Consider the following 21,605-nt stretch of genomic DNA (forward strand, 5'->3'; position numbering starts at 1 on the left):
CGTAACTTTGACTCTTTGAGGAGGCCAAATCTGAGGTGGCGATTTCTGTGGTCCAGTTATTATATTGGAAGGTGTATATGTGGTGTGGTGAGGATTGCTTGGCTTGACTAGACACGGAAGGTCCACCACGAATCAGACAGAACGATATTTATTTACCAGCAATACCAATAGGAACCACGGACGTCCACAACATGTGTGTGTGGATCGCTTCACTTCGTACATTTTTAACTGTGTAGGGGCATCCAAATCCAACGGTGATCAGGACGCTCCACTCCAATCAGGCAATTACCGGCCCGGGTAGCCAAGTCAAGGAAGCAAATCAGCATGCAGGTCTTCCGCTACTCCAGTCCGAGCAACGACACGGGTTTTGCTCCCCCTCGCAGAAAAGGAGGAGGGCAGCAGACGACGAGGACCGTAGCTCGGACGGATTACCCATATAGTACCTCTGATGCAGCTCTGCTCTCCTATATAATGATCTGATCTGCTTGTGTATGTGCAAGTCCTCCTGGATCACACTCCACCACGATTGCCAAGTGTCAAATCAGCAGGCGTGGGCGTACGATCTGGACACGGCAGCAGGAGCCTTTGGGCCGTCGTTACACGCACCTATCCATCTCATCTCCGCGGCACACGGCACGACACGATCGTGGTTGGTGTTGGTTACACGCGCCTATATCGCCGGTTCGGCCGCACGTCCGCCTCCTCCTCTCCTCCCCTCTTCTCACTCAGCTCACCAGTGCTCGCTCACCTTTCCCCTCCCTTTCCTTTCCTTTGCTTTCCTATCCTTGTGCCCTCGAACTCGAATCGGAAACCCAGCCAGCCATGTCGTACTACGGCGACCGGCGCGCGGAGTCGTCGATCGTGGAGGCGTTCACGCTGTCGCCGCTGCCGTACCCGGTGATCCTGGTGCTGCTGATGGTGACGCTGCTGCTGGGCGCCTCGTGGTTCTTCACGTACGACGACTTCATCGAGGAGGCGTCGCAGCAGCTGAGCTGGGCGCTGCTGGGCGTGCCCATCGCGCTCGTCCTCCTCATCCGCTGGATCTCCTCCGTCGACTCCTTCGAGGGCTACCTGGGCTTCTACCCGAGGGAGAGCCGCTGGAAGGGCCGCTACGAGCGGGGCCCCGCCGAGGGCAGCTCGCCCTGGGGCGTCGCCTTGCTCGTCCTCCTCCTCCTCGTGCTCGCCAGCTTCCACTCCACCATCCACGACATGTGGGGGCCGTGAACGGCCGGATGTGGGTCCTGCTCCTGTTCGATTCCACGCGCGCACGTATGCGATTGTACTGCTGGTTGCTGCTTGATCGATCGATGGATCGATGATTCCATGTACATATTTGATAGGGGGATGCTGCTGCTAGGCTATTAGCTGCAGGCTATAGAGTTTGAGGGTGATATACTTATCAGTTTGCTGCCTGTAAGACTGGTTTTGGTTTTGCTATAATCGTGATGTATTCAGATGTACAGTACCCTCTTTGCTTTGGTTTCCCTGTCTTGGAATTGACTGCTGGAACCGTCTCATGCTTTGTCTCCTCTCTCAATTTCCGCTAAGCGTGTGAGCTACTGAACTGTACGTGGACAATACATTCATTACACGGTCGGTGGGGTGGACGTCTGAGATTCTTTACTTGGCCAGCGCTCATCGTCAACATGGAAACAGCTGTTGGCCTGGCCTGGTTCCTGGGAGTATATAATGATATACTGCAAACGTGCCACTGCAAGTACATAGGCGATCATGCATGTCATATATGTATAGCAGGACTAATTAACGGGCATGCATATGCACAGAGAAAGGGATAGTACTAGTAGATGTGATAAGAGCGGGCGGGCACTACTGCATTCGGCGGCGGCAATCATGCCACTCGCTCGCCTCCTACTACTCTTATCTTTCCGTTTGGCCATATACTTGGATGGATCAGACTTCGGAGTTCAGACCGCGCTGAGAGTTGCGCGTCTGCATTGTCAGCCCTCCGATGCTTGTCCGGCCACTCCTCGTGCTGCAGAAGCAGACAGCGCTTCGACGGACACGCGGAGGGAGGAAGACAAGGAGCGGTGGCGGTGGGTGGTTGGGCCGTCGCTTTTACTATGCTCGGGAAAAAAGAAATCCAATTTCCAGCATAAAGAAAAGCTGCTGCCGCAGCAGCTTCTAGGGGATTTGCAACGTTGGCAGCCCCTCGACCAGACCAGCGGACCGGCTGCTGCGTCCGCGGTGTCCAGCCGACCAACGGACTCATCTCGATTGGAAATCTGAGGGGGAAAAGCTTCAATCCAGTTTGAACACAGTTTCACCCTCCGCCCGGCCTCCGAAACTCGTTTTCCGTCCACTCCATCCATCGCCCTCGGAGCCCAACCGACCCAGCTCGCGTTCCCTCTCTCCTGTCTCCTCGTCATCCTGTGTGGCTCGCGAAGCAACAACGCATCACCATGCACCACTGCCGCGCGCCGGGCGGTGCGTCGGCGATACGGTTCGTGCGGTGTCGTCGGCACACGTCCATCGCCGATTCGCCATCGGCAGAACAGAAACCTAGCTAGCGGCTCCAGCGCTCTCTCTCTCTCTCTCTGTGCGTAATGGACGACGTTAGGTTCCGTCGCAATGATTCAGAGAGGCCACGCCACAGCAATTAACGGCGAACCGGGCCCGGGCGGCACCCATCATGGGAGTGGGAGGGAGCAAGGCCTTAACTTGGGCCTGCCTCTCTCTCTGCTGACTGCTGGTCCTGTGGATGCCTTACGCTTAGCACTAGCAGCAGCTAGCTGTAACGATTCCTCCATCGGCTACCGACACTGCTTAATTTACCTCCGTTAAACAAAAGCGGAAATTAATAAAAGGATCTATGCGTGGCTCGCAGTTGCAGATTCGCACCGACTTGTTCGGCCCTTTGATCGCCCGCTGCCCGGTCGGTGCGTGCGTGTGGTGTGGTGTGGCTGAGGCTATCGGCAAGTGTTCCCCCTAAATTTTTCCCCCTATATCACTTTTTTGGTTCACATCATCAACATTTCACCCCCTATTTTTTTATCTCCCGCAGCGGTTCCCCCTAAATAGTCCTCCTATATCCCACTATACTATAAAATATCATTTTCTATACATACTTTTCATCTACTATACATTTTTTATCTACTAACAAATGGAATTGGGCCCACGTGAACAGTGTTTAGAGGGAGGAGAGAGAGAACGCTAGAACGAGGGGGAGAGAGAACGTTACCTCTTCGTAGAGCGCTGGCTAGGGTCAGCCGCTGCGGCGTTGGGAGGCGCCTTGTAGCCGCCATGCGAGCTACAGGGCAAGGGGAGGGGGCGTCGCGCCGCGTCCGTTGCGGCCAGTCTCAGATTTCATGTGGCCATCCAACTCAGCTCGCTCAAAAAGCGGCCATACCAGGACCAGGGCATAAGCTCCCAACCGTACCTCGTAACCGTGGAGGAAATGAACTTTCGAGCTAGTAGTACTTATTATTAGTAGCCTGTGAAAGGAACCGGAGATGGCTTGTCCATCTACTAGTACTGGCCAGCCAACTTTTTTGGATTTTAGCCCTTTTTGAGTTTTTTTTGCACAACTATGCCCTTTACAGTTTCATTTCAAAAAATGGACCCCAACCTCGGCGCCATCATCATTGGCGCCGAGGTAACACACATCGACGCCAGTACCATTGGCGCCAACTTTTCCTACGTGGCAGCCGATGTGGCAAGTCCCAGGGGTCGGCGCCAAAGATCTTGGCGCCGACCCCCTTGACGGTGGGGTCCGGTGCTATCCAGGGGGGTCGGCGCCAAGATCTATGGCGTCGACCACCTGAGACTTGCCACATCGGCTGCCACGTAGGAAAAGTCGGCGCCAATTATGTTGGCGTCACTATGTATTACCTCGGCGCCAATAATGACGGCGCCGAGGTAAGGGTCCATTTTTTGAAATGAAACTACAAAGGGCATAATTGTGCAAAAGAAACCCCGGAAGGGCTAAAATACAAAAAAGTTGGTACTGGCCAACCCGCGCGGCCACCACCGTTCGGCAGCGGGGCACGGCGTCGTGCGCGGTGGGCCGTGGGCGCAACACCGTCCCGTCTGCGCGGCGTGGTAGCTTTTTCGTCTTTATATTTAAAAGTATTCAAAAAAATAAAACTATATGCCGCATTCACGTTTTTTTAAAAACAATGGATATCTGTCATCTGTTGGGTTGGCAGAGACATGTTTTTCTTATTTTGTCGTTTAGACAACGTCCCAGCGGTGACTTATATGGTCACCTAAAATACTGTTTTGCACTGTACGCTACACTATTCGTAAAATTAAAGTAAACATATGGATAAATCTCTACTACTAATTATGCCAGTACTGTAGGCGTCCACACACACGCTGGTGCACGTTCTGCCGCGCGCATCCGCCCCGCAACCGCCCTCATCCTCGCGGATCCCGCGTTCCCTCCCGCCTTCGCTCGCGATGCCCTTGCCCTGCTCGCGTCCGCCGCCACGGCCGCCACGTCATCCCCGCCCATCCCCTCCGGTCGTCCCGCCTCCCCCCACGCCGCACACACCCCGCCTCCGTTATACGCGCCACGCTCGTACAAGATCCGCCTCGGCGCACCCCCTCGCCCCCGTCTTCGAAGAGGACCCTGCCTCCATCCTCAGCGCCGCCACCTCGCCCCCGTCCTCGGAGTCGTCGTCTCCCCCCGTCCTCGGAGCAGCATACACCATCGTGTCCTCGCTCGATGGCAACGAGGAGGAGGACGGATCTGCGAGCACCCCCGAGATCTGCTGCTTCCACTCCCACGCAGCTCTTTCTTCGTCGAAGGTGAGTCCCATTCCCTAGCCTGTACCGACTCCTCCCCCTCCACCACATCTGCCACACTCCATCGTCGTCGGGCCCGGATCCAGAGGTGGAAGGAAGGGTGGGGCAACCCTAACCCCTCCCTCTACTTCCAACCGCCGCCACCTCCCTGCTCCCTCTGTCCCTCAACGCGCCCTGTACCGCCGCCGCGATTCGTGTCGACTCCTCCCCCTCCACCACATCTGCCACACTCCATCGTCGTCGGGCCCGGATCTAGAGGTGGAAGGAAGGGTGGGGCAACCCTAACCCCTCCCTCTACTTCCAACCGCGCGCCGCCACCTCCCTGCTCCCTCTGTCCCTCAACGCGCCCTGTACCGCCGCCGCGATTCGTGCCGCCCGCTTGGGCTCTAGCGCAGAAACATCTTCTGTTTTCTCTTCTCCTTTTATATTATCTGCTTCGCTCGAATGCTCGATTCCTGCATGCTGGATCGGAGAACTGAAGAAGGGATGGTCTTGTCTGGAGTCGTAATCCATCACGTCTGCTCGAATGGTGTTGTGTGGAAGCAAAGTTCATGCAACTCTGTTGCTGCTCAGTAGATTTGTGTTACTCTTCGTGCCTGCTCCAACTCTTCTGGTGTCACACAGACACTAGAATAAAACCATGCATTGTGTAAAGCATGATGTACGGTTCGTTGACGCCAGCAGCCAACTAGCAGTAGCTAGGTGGAGTTGATGCCAAATCTACCATTTTGTTAACTGAAAAGCCAGGAGGACAGGTAGGCCTCAGTGGAGGTCAAGTCGCCGCGCGGAATGTTCACGCCAGTGACAACCACGACGCGTCTTCAGTCTTCACAAATGTGTCCAAACTGCAGTTTTCTCTCGGTGTACAGAAGCAGGTCATGCTCGTTTTTTGTTTTTTCACATTGTGAGTCCAATAGCAGATCAACTACCTTGATAGATGCAATTGTTTTTTGTCCTTTTTCTGACCATTTATCTATTTAACTTGTGGCAGTACCTCCGGAAAATAAAGCTATTTGGGTACAGAGTGTTTCTTATTTATGCGGTAAGATTTTATATTATGAAGTTATGATGTTGATTGAATGTGTGGATCTGTGCTGCATGCTGGTTGATATGAGAGGCTAATTTCTGAACTACTGATACTGCCTCTTTAGGTTCCTCTTGGATTAGGAATCACATGGGTTGTTGCTTTCATTCTCACAGCAACTTTGTGTTAACCTTTACTGCTTTCTGCCTTATGGCACATGTTTCGAGTCCCGCGTCTCAGGTGAGTCACTGCCTTCGTCTTCCGGGGTTTGTTAGTGGTTCATGCCGTTGATGGAAGGCTAACACATGTCTTCTGGGGTTTGGTCGTGTTTGGGTCAGGATGACATGGCGGCAGTGGTATCCACAGTCTTGCTCATCACCGAGGTGACTACATTGCTGCACATGTTTGTTGGAACGAGACTGCCACTTGTGCAGGGTCCATCCTTTGTATACCTGGATCCTGACTGAGCTTAAACACATAATGAAGCACCTGCAGGGAGCTATAATAATTGGAGGTGCATTCCAAGTGTTTTTGGGATATACAGGCCTCATGTCACTATTTCTTAGGTCTGTCTCTTTTCTTTTGATAAAATATAAACCCGTTTTCTTATCCCTTTACGTGTGCAAATCATTATTTAATGCAAAACATGATTGGCCTTTAAAAAGTGTTTTTGGTGGCATACACACTTAGGATATATAAGATTTGACCTGAAGTTTTGTTCTGATTTCTGAATGCCAAATATCTGAAGTCTATAACAACTTTTGCATGGGCTTGAAACCATCTAACAAGTAGGAGCAATGCACAGACATATTGTTGTATATTGATGACTTAAAAGCTACAGGGATCATTGTTGTTATGGGTTGGCCGCTTTGTGTTGGTTTCTAAGTGTAATTGTGTAAACTGTTTGTCTCCCAGACATAAACATCTTTTCATGTTTCTGTAACTGATGACTAGAATTACTCATGCACCTCATCTTTTTGTTGTATAATTCACCATATGTTACAGTGACAAGTAGTAATACTCAGGGTGATATGTATCTTATTTGTGTGATTTGTCTTCATCTGCTTATTTCAGGTTGATAAATCCAGTTGTTTTGTCACCAATAGTCGCAGCTGTTGGGCTTTCATTTTTCAGTTATGGTTTCACGAAAATTGGGACATGTATAGAGATGGGAATTCTGCAATTGTTGATGGTGATTATTTTTGCACTTGTGAGTATGCAGGAAATCATTTTTAGACACAATGTGATATAATGTAAATAACACATTTTTTGTCTTTTCGTATGCATCAAGTACTTTTGGGAAAATTCTGAATTGCGATGTTTCTGGAGTACAAGTATGGTTTTATGTGTTGAAGTACTGTACTCCAAGTCTTGAAAGTGCTTCTCAATGTTGTTGCTTCAACATGTTATAGAGGTAATTTTTCCATGCATGGCCTCCTTCAAGCTTATTAAAACGATAAAACGTTGGAACGCTCATGGTTGAAATTTTGACTTTTAAATGTTTAAACTTTGTTTAAACGTAGTTTTAAACAACATAGGAAAAATACCAATATATCATAATTTCAGACAATAATATGAAGTTAAATACCAAAACAGAGAGTTTAATGGCTTACCAAAACTTCACCCATGAGCTGGATTGAACCCCAAATGTAACTAATAGACCGGGCCCAAAAATAGCTAATGGTCTAAAATGCATAAAACACTGCGTTTTACAGTTTAGAACGCCAAAACGCTAAAACGTGATTTCAACCTCTAATTAGAGTTTTGACGTTTAAACGTAGTTTAAACATCGTTTAAACGTAGTTTTAATAACACTGGCCTCCTTACTTGTATTTTGTTTATTAGGTAAGTTTAACTAATGCTGTTTTTTAAATGCATTTATGAGATATGAGCTTATAAATAATGACATCATGTAAAAACCGGTGAAGCTTATACACAACACTGCAACATGGTTGCATTAATTTGGACAATGTTCCTATTCCTGTTTTTTCCTATGTGTAAGTGTCTTTATGAAAATAATGTAAGAAAATAAGTTGCAAGTTGTTCTGTGTAAATTATTCCTCGCCCAGCCATGTCATCCCCGTGCAGCCTCCCTCGCCGGTCGCCACCACCTGATTTTGTTTCTTCCTCCCTCATCGTGCCATATCCTCCAGTGACGGTGAGATCCACCTGCTGCTGCTTATAAGGTATGGTGCTTGTGAGACCTGTCATGGTTGCTTGCTTTGCTTTGTTTAGAGCTTGAGGCAGAGAGCGACATGCGGCGGGCGCTGCCAGTGAGGCCATGCCCATGATCCTGCGCCTCCAGCAGGGCAAGTCCGAGGCAAGGATGGAAGCGCACCAGTACCGGCGCTACGCCGAGAAGCGATCCACTGACAGTTATTTGACTACATGCATTTTGTATAGGGACATACACTTAAGCTTCTGTCAGCTTCTGATTGGATTGAAATGTTCCTTACTTTGAGCATTAAGGTGAGCGCTTTAATCCATATAGTGAACTAACATGTTTTTTAAGTTTTTAACTCTGCTCACCTGTTGAGTTTTCCCCGTTTCAAAATCGTCCTGCTCGCATCTTCCCTGATTCAAAATCGCCCAGTTGAGATTTCACCATTACTTTTCTGCCTTCTGAGAATTGGAGTAGAGTCCTTTATGAATTGTTAGATTGTTTCTGTTTGGCAATGCATTTAACTCTTGTGAGTCTTTCCTCAAAACTTAAGAACGAGGACCCTATAGCACTGTAACTGACAACTTTTAATAAGCACCAAAGACTGATCAAACATAAGGTTCCATTTTTATTTTGGCATTTTCTTATGATAATATTTTGTAGCTGTAATATAATCTAATTTGGTTCCCTGCATCCTGCAATGTCAATACCTGTGTAAGATTATTGGTAGTACAATTCACAAAGCATGAACCATTCTGCTGGTCACTCAAAAAGCATGTATTCATGTCATATTTGAGCTTCGTTGCACTTTTAAAATTACAAAATAATTAAAAAAATCCAATTACCTCTTCTAACATCACCATACCACCGTACTTCATTTCAGAACTTCCTGTCATCTACCCATCCTCTTATTGGCCATTTGTGTGTGTCTCCGGAGAACTGAAGACCTCATTGGGAGGTTACCTTTGTCGGCTATTGCTGCATGTGATGTGAAGGTCAATACATTGTGTAAATTGATCGACCATAGGGCAGAATTTGATCGACCATAGGGCAGAACTGATTTATCGTGTAGAATTTTTAGTTAAAATTATTCAGGCATTAGTAATATAAATTTTATTTATAAGGTAGTTCACTTTGGGTTTCATATGATATGTGAATTTATGTGATGCACTATCTGGTACAAATAATTGTTGACGAATATAACATTTGTATATTTGTGTAAGGTACAATCAAGCCATGACTAATGTGCAATCAGGTCTTGTCTTATGTGTAAATGTAAAAACAAGTATCTTAGTATGTTGGATCATGATCCAGCCTTTTCTTTTTATGCTTCTCTAGATGTACCATTGAACACAAAGATAAATAAACATAAGAGCACTAATATTATCGAATATTTTATATGCCGTTGCAACGCACAGGCACATAACTAGTTACTGAAGATGACCTTAGAGATGTAGATGGTTGTAGTTTGACGCAGGATAACATATGACGATGGTCATAACGATGATGGACAACATAGTCGATAATTCGGTCAATATATGACGATAAGAATCATCTAAGACCGGATCCAGTCTTAGATTTGCTCGGTTGAGATATCAAGTGCAAAACAAAGTCCTTCATCTTCAAGTTTCCCAAGCTTTCTCGGAGGCACATGGGACTATTTGGTTTAGCTTTTTTCTGACCAACTACCAACTTTTCTAAGAATCTGGCTGTGGAGAGAATCTGACTGTAAGAATAATGTGAGTATCGTGAGGATTACTTATGGAGAAACATGAAGTGGTACAAAGGGTTCAGAATCTAGAAAGCTATGGATTACTACTATCGTGATAACTCGACCGATTTTATGTTCATATTGATTTTAGATGATTTTTACCAAAGTGATTTTTATAGAAGCGATCTAGAAATTTAGAGTGTTTGACAGTCCGCAGCAGATTTTAGTAGTCAGAAGCTAAAAAAAAGCCTAAACAAACAGGGACATGGATGGATGGGCACAGAAGGACGGACGCACAAGCAAAATGGGTACAGTAAGCAGTCCATTCTCTTGGTCAACTAGCTAGTCAAGGTGGAACTTGCATAGGCGACGAACTGACGATGTTATGTACTTATGCTAGATACATGATTCATTCATAGACTCGCATGTGTAGTGCACCTGCACCACTGTTTATAAAAACGCCAGTTGATTTGTTTCCAGGATCAGCATTCGGCACACCAGGAAACTTGCTCCACATCCATAAACACTGAGAATCCCGATTAACCTAACATGGACGTGAAAAAAAAATCCTTAACATACGGTGTAATTGATTGCTTACACGGACTTTAAGCCAGCATAATCGTATTCAATACTCCTCGTCGCAAAATATAATCCGTTTTAGACTAATTACACATTCATTAAGTAACTTATGAATGTAGTTTATATATGTCTATATTCATTATTACTTTATGAATGTAGTTTATATATGTCTATATTCATTATCATTTGAATGATCGTGGACAGAAAAAATGAGCTAGAAAGAATTATATTTTGGAACGGAGAGAGTGCCAGTGTTCAGTTAACTAATCCAACACAAACACGATGCATTTGGTTAAATTGTGTTTGATTGCTTACATTGTGTTATATACTACTTAATATGCAGTCACATCCATGTTTCGGTAGAGACATTATGTTTCTACTGAAGCTAGAAAGAGGTGAGAATATTTCAAAAAAAATTATGTCCATCGGCTTGTGTAAATCTAACTTTGAACAATGTGTAAGCCTGCATAAAGATTTCCACGGACAACCAAAACACAGCCAAAGTGCACCGCAGAAGCCTAGATACATGCTAATGCAGGCAATCAAAGAGTTCCATAATAAAATATTCCTTTACTTAGAAGCATCGGTACAATCATAAAAACCATCTTTTAGGAAAATCACAATGACTGAAGCCAACAATTATGTAGATTTGGGGAAGCCTACAGTTATAGTGCAACCACAATCATGAAACTGCATAATCAACAAGCTTCATCATGACTGAACGTTTAATCACTAAAAAGCCACATATAATACCAATAAAGGGGTCGATGGAGTATCTTAACAAAACATGTGAACAACTATAAGTGCCTCAACAGTAAGCATTGCTTCATTTGGCTCATGTCTGTAATCAGACAGGTAAGAAAGATATTTGTAGTGCCTAAACTAAACCATATATCATTTGACTGACTCAAAAGTTCAAGTGATACCATTCACACCAATAAAGTACTCCCTCCGTTTCAAAATATAATTCGTTTTAGATTAATCATACATTCTTAAGATCTTATGTAGTTTGTATATATATGTCTATATTCATTATCATTTGATTCAAATGTGGACCGAAAAAAAAGTGGGCTACAAAGAACTATATTTTGGAACGGAGGCAGTAGTAACTACCAACAAGAGAATTTCTAACACCATTACAAATCTTAAATAATTCTAGCAAGTTAATCACAACTAACAAGAAAAATAATGCATTGAAAGACCTCAATAACCAAATGGTTTATCATTGTATGACCTGAAAACACACTTCATGACATAAAATTCCTTACCCAAGTCCTGAAATGTACACATAAGATCTTAAGATTGTAATGGCGAAAATAAGTTTGCAACGCAGCTGCTGCTGCAAGTGAGCACATGTAGCACTAGCACCCATATAGATAAAGAGTATGCACTCCAGCAAAACAAGCATATTAGCATAGACAAATTGCTGACCATTGCTACTTCAATTGAACAAAAGCAAGTCATGATATACTTAGTTCTCTCCCGTGGTACAAAAAAGTCACTAAAAGAATCTATGGTAGTCTATGCAACAGAGTGCCATCCCCCAAAACCCATGACATAAAAAATCTTCGGAACAGTGTCACCCTAATAACCAACTAATGGAACTAGGAATTAAATGCTCAACTAGGACGCAGCAAAGAGAAGCACCAGGCTTTTGAATTATGATGACTACCTAGTGAGTGTTTCTTAACTTGTGTTCCACTTTCACAATTTGCTGAGCAAAATGAGCCCGATGAATTAAGGAATGGAGGTAGAATTCTGATACACACCGTCAGGAACAAAGACACAGAATAGACAGTCATCTTGCGCTACTTGAGCTGCCATTCCGACCACGTGAACCCTTGCCATTGCTGCTGGTACGCAGTTTGTGCTTCTCAGCCAGCTCAGGATGGTAGTATTCAAGATACCACCGCACAAACTTCTTGAGCCCTGTTTGCAGATCTGTGGATGGCCGGTAACCAAGCTCCCGCTGCGCAAGGCTTACGTTGGCATGCGTGTATGGCACATCTCCATTCCTTGGCATCTTAACAACCTTCCTCACAGCCTTCACTTTGAGCAATTTCTCCAGCAAATCCACTAGCTGTGTAACAGGCACAGGTGAAGTGTTGCCTAAATTGTACGTCCTGAACGGTGCTGTACCTCGCTTCTTGCCTCCACTGCCTGTGCTCCGACCTGCTGTATCCAGTGCCGCTACACACCCCTTCACAATGTCATCAACGTAGGTGAAATCCCGGGAAATGGTAGTCTGGTGTGAACCTCCACCGGCACTCTCGTAGATCGTAATTGGCCGACCAGCAAGGATGTCCTTGGTGAAGAAGAAGTACGCCATGTCTGGACGCCCCCATGGCCCATAGACAGTGAAGAACCTGAGAGCAGTGAGTGACAGACCATAGATGTGGTTGTAGACATGAGCGATCTCCTCACCGGCCTTCTTGGTGGCTGCATAGAGAGAGGCCGGTCGATCCGTCCTGTCGTGCTCAGAGAAAGGCACATGGGAGTTGAGCCCGTACACTGAAGACGACGATGCCCAGACGACGGCGGGCTGAGGATTGGCCGCGCGCGCCGCCTCGAGCAGCGCCACGAGACCGGCAACGTTGGCGCGCACATAAGACATGGGGTCCACGAGCGCGTGCCGCACGCCGGCTTGCGCGGCGAGGTGGAGAACGTGCGTGAAGGGCACGACGTCGAACAGCTTGGCGAGGAGCTCCGCGTCGGCGATGTCGCCGTGGACGACGTAGACCCCGGAGCGGGCGAGGAGCGCGGCGCGGCCGCGCTTGAGAGCCGTGTCGTAGTAGTCGTTGAAGTTGTCGAGGCCGAGCACGCCGTCCCCTCGGCGGCGGAGAGCGGCAGCCGCGTGGCAGCCGACGAACCCCGCGGCGCCCGTGACGAGGACGGAGTGGCCCCCGGAGCGCCTGATGCGCGCCGACGCGCGCACCTTCTTCTCCCAGGCGGCGCCGCCCCAGGAGGTGGTGGACGAGGGGGACGCGTGGAGGGAGCGGCGCGGGGACTCGGGCGCGGCCCGCGGGGCGGGCGCCGCGGGGGAGAGGAGGAGGAAGGCGAGGAGGAGCGAGAGGGAGCAGACGGACCAGAAGGCGAGCTTGGAGAGGAGCGAGGCCGGCGAGGAGTGGTGGTGGCGCGGGGGCAGGCGGTGGTGGTAGTGGTGGAACTGCGGTTTGACGGCCGCCGCACCGCCCGCCGCGGCCCCCGAACCGGGCACTCCGGTCAGCTGCGGCGCCATCCCTTCGATCCGCGGCAATGCGGCTGGTCCCCGGATCTCGTCTCGTCTCGGGGGGACTGAGGCTGGGGCTGGGGCTGGGGGCGATTGGGTCCACGGCGGCGCTTGGGTTTGCGGGACCTTTTTGCTGCTGCCGTTTTTTCCGAGTCGAGATGGTTTCGATTTGCTTTCGACGGGCCTGTTGCGGGGGGATAGTTCGCGGGGGGCTAGGGCTACATTTGGGGGAACCCCCTGGGTTTCGGATAATTATTCGTCAAACCAATACCCCCTTACCAAGGTTAGAAAGATTTTATCATATGTACCTATCAATATATTTTTTTTCTATATTGTAACCCTATCGGCTAGTTTGGTAACTCTATTTTTAAAGAAATTTCTATTTTCTTAAGAGAAAATAGAAATTAATTTTCCTTGACAATAAAAATATCGTGGAAAATATGGTTTTTAAACTAGCACTAATATGGAAAATCTCCATTAGTTAGCATGTATCGGGTCCTTGTTGTCTCGTTGACAGCTATAGGAGTACCATGAGACATGAGTTACCATGGGGTGGATGGCCATATAATATCTTTTCCTTATTAATTAATTCTATCTATTTTCATACAGGGGTGACCTAGGCGAAAATACCACAGTATCCTTGAAGAAAACGGGGAGATTGCATATATGGCACAAACATGTCCAAAACCATATCGCCTGGATTCAAAATCTGCACAAGTTTAGCACATATACCTTTAAACTATAAAGTGTTTCCAAATCTACAAAAGCAGATGCTGGTGCAGCTAAACTTTCTCTTTGCTCTTCCTTTGCGCCTTTTGAAAAATCAGTGAGTGGGTGTTTGGTTGCTCCTGCTAAAGTTTAGCCCGGGTCACATCAAACGTTTGACTTTTAAATAGGAGTATGAAATATAGACCCAACCAACTGAACTAGATTCGTCTCGTCTTTTAATCTTCGGCTGACAAATTAGTTTTATAATCCGACTACATTTAATACCCGGAACGGAGGTTCAAACATTTGATGGAACATGGGCTAAATTTTAGCGGGGTGTAACCAACCACCCCCGAGCCTCGCCTCGCCGCGCCGCGTGTGGACCAGACTTGGGTCCATCGTTATCGTTTGGTCAGATTTCGTTTTATATACAAGCCATCGCGAGTGGTGGGTGGGGTACCGGTACCGCTCCGGCGCCGGTCGTCCTGTCTCTGTCGCCAGGCCAGGCATTTGCATTTGCATTTGCATAACGGGATATTGGACTGTCGGTACGGTAAGCTTCCTCTCGCCTATCAGTGTTCCCCATTCCCCAATATGCCCCATTATTGTTGCACTTCCTTACCCGTGTCAATGGCCTAGAAGTAGTCAGTCCTAGTCACCATCCATCCGTATCAGTAGCGTAACTGTTCCGGCGTTTAGCCTAGGCTCTTTCTGTTAAGAAAATATATAACTATAAGTTGTAGCCAGTTATATTAATTTATATTTAATTAAGTTTTTAATAAATAATATTTATATTTATAGCTTTAAACTAATCTAGTAGGTCACCACTTGAAATTTACATGTACTTTCTTACATAATTTAATGGAACGGAATCGGTTCTGTTCAACGTCTTCGGTCAGGCGATGTAGGATTGAATGCTTCCACACTGGATCTCTCTCCTCTGATCACACTCACACCCCGGACGATTCAAGGAACCTTGTTAGTCAAGTCAGCTGTCCAGTTGTGACGGTCGCTCGATCTCGAAGCTTGTTGCTCACTTCACTTATACTCTATGAGTTATCTCCTTGCTCCTTAACAATGTACTGGATTAAAGTCCCCTGTTGTAGCTTATCCATCATATCTCTCATCTCATCTTTTATTTAAAAGTTCATTTTATGGATAGTGTAGCATACAGTGATACAAAAAATTTACATGAATATATGTACAATCTGTTAGAGACAACCTTATAACGCAATTGCCTAGCAATTTCTCAAGGAAAAGACAAGGAAGACAGAAAACTGATTATGGTGCTTCAAGTTTCGGAGACGGCTCACGGCTTGGCCCAGACCACCATGATGTGATGTCATTCCTCACTGCTTCACTATTTCGGGTGGGCTGAAACCTTCTTGGCCTTGTGTCGTATCATGACAGCATCGAAGGCATGGCTGCGATTCTGGTTAGGGTTGCAAGGGAATCGATCCGAGTCAAGCTGGGCTCGGTGCACGAGTGAGCCAAATCTGACTCGAGTCGGTTACGAGCTCTATCTCGGCTTGATCCGGCTTTCCAACCAGCCTATCTTGCATTTAAATTTTAGGTCAAGATTTTGTTAGGTCGATTTCAACCAAAAATCTCTATGCATAAAGTTAGTGTTAATGAAAGGGAAATGTGCCCTTGGGCCATTTCTAAGTATTTTAGTGATTGAGTGCCAACACAAGTGCTTTTGTGTTAATCTATGCAAAGTGGTGGACAAAGTGCAAATCAAGTCAAAAGGTATGTTTCTAGACTTAGTATATTGTTTTATGGACTAATGTATTGTGTCTAAGTGCTGGAAACAGGAGAAATCGAATTGGAAAAGAGATGGCTTTGTTCAGCCAAAGTCTGCGCAGTCTGGGTGCACCGGACAGTGTCCGGTGCGCCAGGCTGGCTCTGGCGAACTTGCTGCTCTCGGAACTTTGACGGCGGTGTACGGCTATAAATCACCAGACTGTCCGGTGAGCCATTCACAGGCGAACTCGTCGCTCTCGGAAAGTGATTAACGGCGAACGGCTAAAAATCATCGGACTGTCCGGTGGTGCACCGGACTGTCCGGTGAGCCAACGGTCAGCCGGGGCAACGGTCGGCCGAGGATTCCGCGCATGACGCGTGGCCGAACCAACGGTCACAAGGGGGCACCGGACTGTCCGGTGCGCCAACGACTCTGGATCTGCAACGGTCGACTTCGCCAAATAAGGAAAGAAATCCGCACCGGACAGTATCCGGTGGTGCACCGGATTGTCCGGTGCGCCAGTCGACAGAAGGCAAGAATTGCCTTCCTACAATGTTCTCAACGGCTCCTAGCTGCCTTGGGGCTATAAAAGGGACCCCTTGGCGCATGGAGAAGACATGCAAGCATTCTTTGAGCATAGTTGATCACTCACACTTTGTTCTTGCGCACTTGTTCGACATTCTTAGTGATTTGAGCTCCGTTCTAGTGAGAAACTCGTGATAGTCTCTTGAGCTCAAGTCTGGGTCTTGTGTGTGTGCGTATTTGCTGTGATTTTTGTGTCTTGTGTGAGTTGCTCATCCCTCCCTTACTCTGCGCTTCTTTGTGAACATCTTTGTAAGGGCGAGAGACTCCAAGTTGTGGAGATTCCTCGCAAGCGGGATAAAGTAAAGCAAAGCAAAACACCGTGATATTCAAGTAGGTCTTTGGACCGCTTGAGAGGGGTTGATTGCAACCCTCGTCCGTTGGGACGCCACAACGTGGAGTAGGCAAGCGTTGGACTTGGCCGAACCACGGGATAAACCACTGTGTCTATCTGTGTTGATCTTCTTGTGGTTATTGTGTTTTGCTAAGACTCCTCTCTAGCCACTTGGCATTACTGTGCTAACTCCTAATCAAGTTTTTGTGGCTATAAGTTTTTAAGTTTTACAGGATCACCTATTCACCCCCTACTCTAGGTGCTCTCAATTGGTATCGGAGTCGTTCCCTTCAAGAAAGGGACTAATCGCCCGAAGAGATGGATCCTAAGGGGAAGGGAATTGTGATCAATGAAAAGGAGAAGGAGTCCTTCGTCAACGAGCCGAAGGAGGACAAGCCTACCGACTCAGGCTCGGGCCACAAACGAAAAGATGGGAAGAAGAAGAAGACAAGGCGCATCAAGGAGATCGTCTACTACGACGACAGCGACGAGTCCACTTCTTCCCAAAAGGACGACGACAACGACTACGAGAAAAAGAAGACGGTTAACTCAAACTTCTCTTTTGACTATTCTCGTATTCCGTATAGTTCAAATGCACATTTGCTTTCCATTCCTCTTAGCAAGCCTCCACACTTTGATGGGGAGGACTACGGATTTTGGAGCCACAAAATGCGTAGTCACTTGTTCTCTCTCCATCCAAGCATATGGGAGATTGTAGAGAGTGGAATGAAATTTGATAGCTCAGATAGTCCCATGTTTATAAATGAACAAATCCATAAAAATGCACAAGCTACTACTGTCCTTTTAGCATCTTTGTGCAGGGAAGAGTACAATAAGGTGAGTGGCTTAGACAATGCCAAGCAGATCTGGGACACCCTCAGGATCTCACATGAGGGGAACGATGTTACCATGCTCACCAAGATGGAGTTGGTGGAGGGCGAGCTTGGGAGATTTGCAATGATAAGGGGAGAGGAGCCAACCCAAACATACAACCGGCTCAAGACCCTCATCAATAAAATAAGGAGCTACGGAAGCACGCGATGGACGGACCACGACGTCATTCGCCTAATGCTAAGGTTCTTTACTGTACTTGATCCACATCTCGTGAACAATATTCGTGAAAACCCTAGGTAGACCAAGATGTCGCCCGAAGAAGTTCTTGGGAAGTTCGTAAGCGGGCGAATGATGATCAAGGAGGCGAGATACGTGGATGATGCGCTAAATGGCCCAATCCATGAGCCTCAAACCATCGCTCTCAAAGCAACGAGAAGCAAGGAGACGCTACCTAACAAGGTGGCGCAAGTTGAGGCGGCCAGGCTCAATGATGAAGAGATGGCCCTCATCATTAAGCGCTTCAAGACGGCGCTAAAGGGACGCAAGGAGCATCCCAAAAAGACCAAGACGAAGGGGAAGTGTCGGCGTTTCGAGACCGGGGGTCCCTGAGCCGACGAGTGAAGTGTCGCCGCGTGCCCCAGCCCAGATGGGTCGACGCGAGGCCGAGCGCGAAGGGGGGAAAGCGAGGTGGCCGGAGATGGGCGTGAGAGAGGTGGAAATCCCGCGGCCTTCGTGTTCGTCCCGCGCCCAGGTCGGGTGCGCTTGTAGTAGGGGGTTACAAGCGTTCGCACGGGGGAAGGAGCGAGCGGCCTCACGCGAGCGCCCGTCTCGTCCTCGTCCCCGCGCGACCGACCTTCTCTAATAGGGCCCTGGTCCTTCCTTTTATAGGTGTAAGGAGAGGGTCCAAGTGTACAATGGGGGGTGTAGCAGAGTGCTACGTGTCTAGTGGAGGAGAGCTAGTGCCCTAAGTACACGCCATCGTGGCGGCCGGAGAGATTTTGGCGCCTGATTTGTGTGATGTCGTGGCCGTCGGAGGAGCGCCGGAGCTTGGCGGAGGGACAACTGTCGGGGCCGTCGAGTCCTTGCTGACGTCCTCTTGCTTCCGTAAGGGGGCCGAGAGCCGCCATCGTCAGGGAGCGTGCGGGACGCCATCATCGCCTATCTGGCGGAGCGAGCCAGATGGGACGCCGGTCTTGTTCCCCGTAGCCTGAGTCAGCTTGGAGTAGGGTAATGATGGCGCCTCCTGTTGACGTGGCCGGTCCGCGCCCTAGGTTGGGCGATGTGGAGGCTCCTCCGAGGTCGAGGTCGAGTCCGTCTTCCGTGGCCGAGGCCAAGTCCGAGCCCCTAGGTCGGGCGAGGCGGAGTTCGTCGTCTTCTGGGGCTGAGCCCAAGTCCGAGCCCTGGGTCGGGCGGAGCAGAGTTCGCCGTCTTCCGGGGCTTAGCCCGAGTCCGAGCCCTGGGTCGGGCGGAGCGGAGTTCGCCATCTTCCGGGGCTTAGCCCGAGTCCGAGCCCTAGGTCGGGCGGAGCGGAGTTCGCCGTCTTCCAGGGCTTAGCCCGAGTCCGAGCCCTGGGTCGGGCGGAGCGGAGTTCGTCGTCTTCCGGGGCTTAGCCCGAGTCCGAGCCCTGGGTCGGGCGGAGCGGAGTTCGCCATCTTCTGGGGCTTAGCCCGAGTCCGAGCCCTGGGTCGGGCGGAGCGGAGTTTCCCATGGTGTGCGGTCGGGCCCGACTGCCTGTCAGCCTCACTCTGTCAAGTGGCACCGCAGTCGGAGCGGCGCAGGCGGCGCTGTCTTTCTATCAGACTGGTCAGTGGAGCGGCGAAGTGACGGCGGTCACTTCGGCTCTGTCAGCTGAGGGGCACGCGTTAGGATAAAGGTGTCAGGCCACCTTTGCATTAAATGCTCCTGCGATTTGGTCGGGGTTGCTTCTTGGCGAAGACAGGGCCTCGGGCGAGCCGGGAACGTATTCGCCGCTGGAGGGGGGCCTCGGGCGAGGCGGAGATCCTCCGGGGTCGGCTGCCCTTGTCCGAGGCTAGGCTCGGGCGAGACGTGATCGAGTCCTTCGAATGGACTGATCCCTGACTTGATCGCACCCATCAGGCCTTTGCAGCTTTATGCTGATGGGGGTTACCAGCTGAGAATTAGGAGTCTTGAGGGTACCCCTAATTATGGTCCCCGACAGTAGCCCCCGAGCCTCGAAGGGAGTGTTAGCACTCGCTTGGAGGCTTTCGTCGCACTTTTTTGCAAGGGGACCAGCCTTTCTCGGTTGTGTTTTTGTTCCGGTGGGTGCGCGCGAGCGCACCCGCCGGGTGTAGCCCCTGAGGCCTCGGAGGAGTGGTTTGACTCCTCCGAGGTCTTAACGCCTCGCGCAATGCTTCGGCTGGTCTGGTCGTTCCCTCATGCGAGTTGGCCGTAGCCCGGGTGTACGGTCGGGTCCCAAGTTCTCGGGCTGGTATGTTGACGTTGTCAACGGTTTGGCCGGAGCCGGGTTCGCGAGAGCAGCCCCCGAGCCTCTGCACAGGGCGAGAGGGCGATCAGGGACAGACTCGACTTTTTTATATACGCCCCTGCGTCGCCTTTCCGCAAGGAGGAGGGGGGAGAGCGCCATGTTGCCCTCGGTGGGCACCGAACATGGTGTCTCCGGTGAGCTGCAAGCAGGTGATCCGAGCGGACGCCCGTGCCCCATTCGTTAGGGGTCGGCTAGGGGCCCAGAGGCGCGCCCAAAAGTACCTGCGGGTGATCTGCCGGACCCGGTCCCCTGGCGACGGGGTCCGAGGGCTCGATGCCTCCCTCTGATGGGATTCCGTTACAAGATCGTTCCCGCTGGTCTCGGAAATGTCCTAGGGTACCTCGGGAGCGCAGCCCGAGCCTTGGTTATGTATCGAACGTACCCATGGTCATCCCTTGCTCTGTGTCTGAGGCGACTGTGAACCCTTCGGGGGCCAGCCTTCGAACCTCTGATCAGTAGTGGGCGCGGAGCCTGAGTAGCCTGAGGCGGTCGTTGAACCCTTCCGAGGGGCCGGCCTTCGAACCTCTGACCAGTAGTGGGTGTGGAGCCCACGTGCTCTGAGGCGGCTGTTGAACCCTTCCGAGGGGCCAGCCTTCGAACCTCTGATCAGTAGGGAGGCTCGGAGCCTGGTTCCTTCACAGGGAAGGATCCTTTTCGGGGTATCCCCCTTTCCCGGTCCCTATTGCAAGAGAGAGAAAGAGGAAAAAAGGAAAAGGATACAAAATCGAACGACGTGGCGTACCTTTTTTGACGCGGTCATTATGGCGAAGGTGAAGCGTCGCTCACTTCTCCTGCCAGAGGCGCTGCCTGTCCCGCCGCGGAGTTAATGCGACGGGGCGAGTGGTTCGCAGGGTAGACGTTGCGCGTGCGCGAGCCGTTCGAGGAACGGAACACGGGCGCGTTGTCTTCATGCCGTGAGAGAGGGTTCTCTTGCTGCCCCCAGATGGGACGTAAGCTTGGCTGACAACGTGACCGCTGCTCCTGCCCGCCTGCCACCGCCATTACTGCCGGCCCGTTTTCGGCCGCATTGACCGTTGCGCCAGGCTGGTGCCGCTGGGTCATGCGCTGGGTCGCCTCGAGTCGCGGTATTGGTTCCGCAGTCGAGGAGGCGCGGTGGTGGCGCAAGTGTCGGTGCAGTTGCATGCACGAAGCATCCGGCGCGCCGGTTGCATGACGCGTGGGTCTAGGCCTCCCTGCCGGGCGTGTTGGGAGTCGGATAAGTGCGCCCACTTGGCGCGGTTGCATGCCGCCTGCATGGCTGCCCGCCCTTTCACCCGCTGGTCTGGGCAAAAGTGGAGAGCCACTTGTAACCGCTGGGCGGTTGCACGCACCGCGCGCGGCGGTTTGGCCTCTTCTGCCCTGGGCCGGCTTGCATGACGTGTGGGACCTAGCCCCCGCGCCGTAGGGGAGGACCTTGGAGCGTGTT

General features: G+C 49.9%; 2 protein-coding genes across 2 annotated transcripts; one reads left to right on the forward strand and one right to left on the reverse strand.

Annotated features, from left to right (window-relative positions):
• Positions 1-628: 628 nt before the first annotated feature.
• LOC100278495 (uncharacterized) lies at positions 629-1,464 on the forward strand. The gene has a single exon (NM_001159437.2). It carries the CDS (start codon positions 823-825, stop codon positions 1,222-1,224), a length of 402 nt encoding a protein of 133 aa, NP_001152909.1. The 5' UTR covers positions 629-822; the 3' UTR covers positions 1,225-1,464.
• A 10,187-nt stretch (positions 1,465-11,651) lies between these two features.
• On the reverse strand, positions 11,652-13,657 carry LOC103639352 (UDP-glucuronate 4-epimerase 2). Its single transcript, XM_008662115.4, has one exon. It carries the CDS (start codon positions 13,478-13,480, stop codon positions 12,041-12,043), a length of 1,440 nt encoding a protein of 479 aa, XP_008660337.1. The 5' UTR covers positions 13,481-13,657; the 3' UTR covers positions 11,652-12,040.
• Positions 13,658-21,605: the final 7,948 nt, after the last annotated feature.

The sequence above is a fragment of the Zea mays genome, chromosome 9 (genome assembly GCF_902167145.1).
Source record: "Zea mays cultivar B73 chromosome 9, Zm-B73-REFERENCE-NAM-5.0, whole genome shotgun sequence".
Taxonomy (NCBI): domain Eukaryota; kingdom Viridiplantae; phylum Streptophyta; class Magnoliopsida; order Poales; family Poaceae; genus Zea; species Zea mays.

Coding starts and splice junctions, on each gene's coding strand:
- LOC103639352 (XM_008662115.4), bottom strand. CDS start 13,480: ATGGCGCCGCAGCTGACCGGAGTGCCCGGTTCGGGGGCCGCGGCGGGC.
- LOC100278495 (NM_001159437.2), top strand. CDS start 823: ATGTCGTACTACGGCGACCGGCGCGCGGAGTCGTCGATCGTGGAGGCG.